General features: G+C 36.9%; 1 protein-coding gene across 1 annotated transcript; it reads right to left on the bottom strand.

The window, feature by feature from the left end:
- Positions 1-1,502: 1,502 nt before the first annotated feature.
- On the bottom strand, positions 1,503-3,890 carry BCL10 (B-cell CLL/lymphoma 10). The gene is made up of 3 exons (XM_010286193.1): positions 3,870-3,890; positions 3,202-3,490; positions 1,503-2,100 (listed from the first exon to the last, which is right to left on the bottom strand). Exons 1-3 carry the CDS (start codon positions 3,888-3,890, stop codon positions 1,733-1,735), a joined length of 678 nt encoding a protein of 225 aa, XP_010284495.1. The 3' UTR covers positions 1,503-1,732.
- Positions 3,891-6,474: the final 2,584 nt, after the last annotated feature.

Raw genomic sequence — 6,474 nt, 5'->3', positions numbered from 1 at the left:
CAGCTCTTCAAGTGGTTACAGTGGGCATTTAGACAAATCAATTTTAAATATCCTGAGTATCTGCAACTGCAATTCAAGTTAATGGAAGAGAGGGATTTAAGCCTATCCTTAATTTCATGTTAGAGAGCAAAATTTTGCTTGTATATTTAGGCACTTAACTTCCAAAGTGCCTTCTGAACCATGCTGTTTTGCTGAAAAGCATTTTCACCATCCTGACAGTCTATGACCTTTGACGTATATGAGAAAAACGAGGATTTTTATAAACACTAAACAGAAGCTCACATCTTTATCAAATGTAAGCTATTCATATACTAAGTACAGAGTGTAGTTGAACATCGCAGTTTATTTTAACCTACTTCCAAAACCAGTGTAAACATAAAAAAAAAATTAGAGGCTATATTGAGGTCCTGTAGATGGCCTGTCTCCACAAAAGGAGAACACAGTTTAGGAGTATTACATGGGTTTGAATTTGAATGGAATTACACAACTATAGTGCTGTACCAGAGCCAAAATAATTTAAAGCCCTAAATACAAACCTACCCTTTGATATACTGAAAACATGTCATCACTTTAAAGTGTAGTACTGCAGAACACAACTGTACACATTTCCAAGTAAGAGTTTGTCCTTGCCTAGAAATTTTAAAGTGATTATAGGCCACCTTCATAAAAAGTAGATTACAATGCAAGAGTAGAGTATGAGAGCATGTTACATTGTGTCAAGAAATGAGAACCTTCCCATGCTGAAATAGTTTAAAATGCTTTTGACTCTAAACCGTTTGAAATGTAAACCTGTCTATCTGCTTTGAAGAGTAGGTGTCTGAAGTGCAACATTTCCAAGAGTCCTTCAGGTATGGATACTTTCTTGCTACAGGACTCCTCCTCTACTTACCTACTGGGACAAAACATACAAGCTTTGCTCCTTATTATACAATAACATGTTCTTACAGCCCACATGATGCTGTTAGAGCAGTTTACATTCCTTTTCCAGTCTTAATGAGAATTTATAAAGTGCATCTCAAATCAGAAATCTCTAACTAATATACAAGAAAAATATGCTAAGACTTGTGGAAGTACATTTGCCAACTCAAATCACTGCGATACTGAGTGTCTTTTGATGTACTGGTAGGATAGAGAACAAAGTTCAGACAATTAAGAGACCTCTCACAAATACGCATAACTACAGATTTGGCCAGATTTTTTTTTTTTCCTCAAATGGAGCTGCACGCACATACATAGAGGGAAAAATTTATCCTACAGGGAAACATTTAGTTTGGTAAATGAGTTTAAGCTAAGTGAGCTTAAGCTTTTAGTTCAGAAAATTGTTCTTCAATATTTTTCCTAACCATCTTTCCCAATTCACCCGTCACAGGAACATTAAGAAAAACAGATTTGTTAGTTTCTGTAGGAAGAAAAAAACCCATCTGTTCTATAATGGCAGGTTAAATATCTGCAATTAAATGTGAAAACTTAAATATATTGGTTTAAAAACCTAACCTTTGCTGGTGTAATACCATGATCTTTTGAAAAAGGCTCCCTAAAGAACATAAAGTCAAGCAGCTCCAGAGTCACCCAATTAAAAAAAAAAAAAAAGACTCCTTAAAAAACAGTAAATAGCACAGATTGTTCCCTCTGATTTTGCTAGTTAACAGTTTGAAAACATTTTTTTAACCTTTATAAAGACATCACACAAAATTTCAGTACCATTTGGATGAACAGACAAAAGCCACTACGTTCACTGTGGTTGAAGAGAACGTGATCTTAAAGGCAAAAAGCAATTGTCACTTGAACTAGTACATGGTTCTTGCTGCTCCGACTGGAGCTCTGGGGGGAGAGGGGGTGCACCAGGGTCTCCAGGCCCTGGAAGGGTGGCTGAGAAAACAGCACTCTCTGCATTTCCCATCTCTGCAATTGGTAAATTCATGGAATGAAGAGAGGCAGCAGACACAAATGCAGCGGTGCTATAATCTTCTTCTGGATGATGTATCTGGGTAGATTCTTTATCTTTTGTTTTATCAAAAAAATTAGATTCATCAGAATATGATCTAGAAAGATTATTCGTTCCTCCATACAGTGAGGTCATACAGGTGCTGCAGCTTAGACCTAGGACAAAAAAAACAGAGACTGGATTTAATTACAATGTGGTGCACTCTTAAAACCGTGCTCCAATTTAATATCGGAAAGATTGTCAAAGATCAATTGTCTGTATTTTTAACAGACTAACCTCTTCATCTCACCTGTGACATCCCAATACTCAGGACAAATTAAAAAATACACACAGTTTATCTAGGCTGATGTGAACGTTTTCTCTATATCTCTGTATCAGCTACTATTTGACAAAGGTGCACCCTAACTTAAGCTTCATTTTAGGAAGTCACTTTAGTCCTCTGTCCCATTTTTTGACAGATTTTTCTCACTGTGTTCTTCAAACATTTACAAGCTTCAGCTGCATGGTTCTGCTCCAAAGGAGACTGCATTTGAAGGCTGTTTTACCTGAAGCCAGAGAAAACTTCAGGCCTTTCATCTCTAGGGTTAAAAACGTACTTTCTTCCTTCTTTCTCTTTTGATGGGTGTGGAAGGGGAAGTAAGGTTTTTGGTTTAGAAGGCTTATACTTTCTTTATCCACCTTAAACTATGAGTACATATAGTCACTTCAGGATTAGTGGGTGAAAAAACCTCTCCACCTGCATGATGCAACACATGCATACATTTACAGTATCTAATTTTAAGTTTTGGCATTGAAGGCACACAGGAGAACTCCCCTCAGGTTGCACTTGCTGGCTTATCTCCTGCTGAGGTGCGAAGTTTAACAAAACCAGAGCATCCTGCCCCTGGAGTAAATAGCTTCAAGAGAAATGCAAGATGGAAGATAACCACCTATTTTGAATTCTGAATTAGAACATCATAGAAAGTAAAACTAAAATGTGAAGACAGACTTATCCATCATAACAACACATGATAGGGTTTTTTTTCAATTTGTTGTTTATGATGTGTTCAGACAGTAAAAAGGCAAAACCAGGATATGTGCACTAGGATCTTAAGCACAAACTGGCAAGATTTCCAAGAATGTTGTCCCAAACTCTAGAGGAAGAAAAGAAAATAATCTGTACTAAGAAACATGATTTAAGGAATTGTTGGAGTTTAATTTTGCAGACCCTCAAAATAAAACTTATGTCTTACAAAATATTATTATAAACGTCTCACCTTTGAGAGCTTCAAGTTTTTCATTTTTGACTTTCAAGACCACGTCAGTTATCTTTTGTAACAGGAAGTTTTGTGTTCTTTCTCGCCTGATAGATTCAATCAAAGCATCTAGCCCCTTTGGGTTTTCTGCTAAGTAGTCCAATAACTTCCCAGTTTTTTTCCTACTGGAAGATCGAGAAGAAATTTCTTCTGTGTCCTCTCTAGTGAGTATTTTCCTTGAACGCAGATAATCAAAGTGTCTCTCAGCTATGATTTTATCACACAGATAAGGACGCATCCTTTCTAAAGCCTGAAAAACAAAACAGACTACTATTAGCCAACATTTCAATTTATTTAGAAGCCTGTATTTTGATTTATTTAGAAGCCTGTATTTGAAACCTATATGATTTTGATACAGGTTAATGAAACAATTAAAGCTGACACTGTGTTACCTAGTAGAGATTTTTCTCTGTAAAAAAAAATTTTTTTCTTTAAGTCGTCTAATTTACTTATCCCTTTCACTAGTTTTCTTTACACAAACTCAGGAATTTTACTGCATGCTAAGTAATAAGGTGAATACTTACTGGAAATGTTAATTACATCAAGTCTGTCATTATCACATTTCAGAACAGTCACCAAGTAAAAATAAAAAGAAATTATACCAACAAAACACAACAGTGCCTACTTGCTTTGTCTACAGACACACTCATTCTCACTTACTACCCAATTGCCACATCTCCATACTATTTGTATCCACGAGGCACAACTCCAAAATATTGCAATTATTGATGTTTTCTGTACATTGAGTAACAGCAGTCTCAGAGCAAGAGCATGAATGTACTCACTGTTTAAAAGGTTCGTTAAATAAATTTCACTATTTACAAGTTCAACAGATTACTGGCATCCAGAATACACGCACTTTCATCCACAGATGTACCTACTCTCAACAACTTCACTGGCTGCTTTTTGTCTTCATCAAACTGCATTCTTTTGGTTTAAGATTTTATATTAAACACCTGAAGCAGCTTGCACACCTCTGACAGGCTGCACAGGCCACTGAAAGTGCAACTCTGATGACTGGCAAAGCAGAATGACTCTACCCTCTGCTGCATAATTTCAGCTTACAAGTGTGAACTGGTTGCTTAAGTCCTTTCTATAACCAGCAAAAAGAAAGAGGTGGAACAATCTGCCCATGGGAGGGGACTCCATCCATCCTCTAAAGACCCTAACATATAGCCAATTAACAGTGGGAATGATGAAGCAGAGACATCTGTCTCGAGCGCTTCAGCAGCAGTGCCACTTTACAACTTCAGGAACTGTAACACCTTGCATCAGGGGAAACACACTATCTTTTTAAACCAGTTTCAGTTCTAACCTAACTACCAGTTTATTTTGGAGGTAATTTTATAGGAGCAATGTCAGAACTGAAGACTGCCACATCACCACTTTGACTTCCTCTTTGGAAAATCAAGTGACTGTCCTGGTTTCAGCTGGGATAGAGTTAATTTCCGCTATGATAGGACATGACAGTGTCCTATTTTTACAGTTAACCAAAACAGAAACCAATCTTCCTCCACCTTGTTCAGATGGTACATATAAGCACAAACATTGCCAAAATATAACAATTTTATATTATTTAATATATTAATATTCCTTTTATTTCAGTCTGTACATTAACAAGCCTGCTTGTTAAACATTAAAACAGAATTAACGCATGTGTTCACAACTCTCTGGTTTCAATATCTACTACTCTATAAGGATGAGAGTCACAATGACATCTGTGTTTGAATAACAAGCTCTCATTTTACATAATACTACAAAATTGGCAGTTTCTCCCACCAACATTTTTCACTGTGCAGAATTACACAACAAGTCAGATATCCACTAGCTGAATATTACTGATATGAAAAAACTAACACCCCCCCCAAAGTCTCATTTGATCAAAAAAAGAAAAAAGATTCGAGAGCCAGGAAAAACACCTTTACATAAAACATGTGAAAAGACTGAAACAAACAAAACATCTTTCATAAATAAAGTTTTCAAATATCCTCCTGCTTGTTGAGATTAGATTCCATAATAGCAGCATTTAAAAATTAAAATTTGAAAATTACTATTTGCTTTATAGCCATTTACTAGCTCAGTAAATAGAAGTTGAAAGAAAGCTAGATATCAAGATGCACTTTAAGACAGATTATTTCAAACACCAAAATACGGCCTGGCATACTGGTGCTAGGGAAAGCACCAATAACTCTTAAAGAAAAAAATTCCTGGACTGCTCCAGTAAGTACAGCAGAGGATAAATGTGTTCTTCTAGTTGCTTTTTAGGATCCAACAAATACTAAGCTATCAATAAACAGCCTGTGGTTACAGAGTTGTTAAAGAAAACATCAGATAAGCATGCACAGAAGATAAAGGAAGGCTTTTGGCAGTAGACTATCACCACTAGATTGACTACAATGTAAAACTGGAAACATAAAGGCGCAGCTCCATGGTGGCCAATTCAAGTGCAAGGAACACTCTCCTCTGCATGGCAGCTGCGTGTTCCTACCCCTTCCCTTGTACTGGTGGATGAGAGGATCCAGTCAAGAAAGTGATTTGGTGCTTTTTTTCCCTCCTCCCACAGCCAGATTAATTACCCAATCCAGTTTAATGTGCAGTCACATTGGCACTACTGTGGCGTAAGAACTACAATATGAGCAGAAAAGTGCAACAGTACAGATTATATCACTTTAGGTGGCTCTGGAACACATCTCATCAACTGCAACAAGCCTGTGCCTGAATGGTTACCAATGTAGCAGGCAGTAACAGGTTTCTTCAGCTCCCATGGAAATCTCATCCTACCACCAGGAGGATCAATCAACAAACTCTGAAACACAAAAGTCTGCCAACATTTCAACATTAGGATAGAGTGAGTTGTTATTGAATAAAAAGACCACTGTGTTTTGACTAACATCTTCCTGTAATGATTCTTTCACTGTATGAAGTGTATCAGTTCTGAACTCCTCTCTGCATTGTCCTCCTAGGTTAACAGCTTATGACAGACAGAAAGAGTAAACACATTAGAACAGAAGCTTTAAATATACTTTGCTCTACATCAATGATTTTTTTTATGGCTCACTGCCTTCTTCCCAGCTCTTGAATGTAAGACTCCAACCTTTATAATTCCTCCTCAAGGTAAGTTTAACCAGACCAAGTTATCCTTGCAAGGTAGCTTTCCGAGGTATGCTGTCACATAATATACACAGGACTTCTAGAAATGCAGCACTCCTGTTTGAAGTGATCCTATGGGAGTTA

The sequence above is a fragment of the Phaethon lepturus genome, unplaced genomic scaffold (assembly GCF_000687285.1).
Source record: "Phaethon lepturus isolate BGI_N335 unplaced genomic scaffold, ASM68728v1 scaffold52994, whole genome shotgun sequence".
NCBI lineage: Eukaryota > Metazoa > Chordata > Aves > Phaethontiformes > Phaethontidae > Phaethon > Phaethon lepturus.
This window is presented reverse-complemented; position numbering and strand designations above follow the sequence as displayed.

Excerpts from the sequence above, each read along its gene's own strand:
- BCL10 (XM_010286193.1), bottom strand. The coding sequence starts at position 3,890 with ATGAGTGTGTCTGTAGACAAA. Across the intron at positions 3,491-3,869 it reads TGAGTGTGTCTGTAGACAAA|GCTTTAGAAAGGATGCGTCC; the intron begins GCAAGTAGGCAC and ends TTTGTTTTTCAG. Across the intron at positions 2,101-3,201 it reads AAAACTTGAAGCTCTCAAAG|GTCTAAGCTGCAGCACCTGT; the intron begins GTGAGACGTTTA and ends TTTTTGTCCTAG.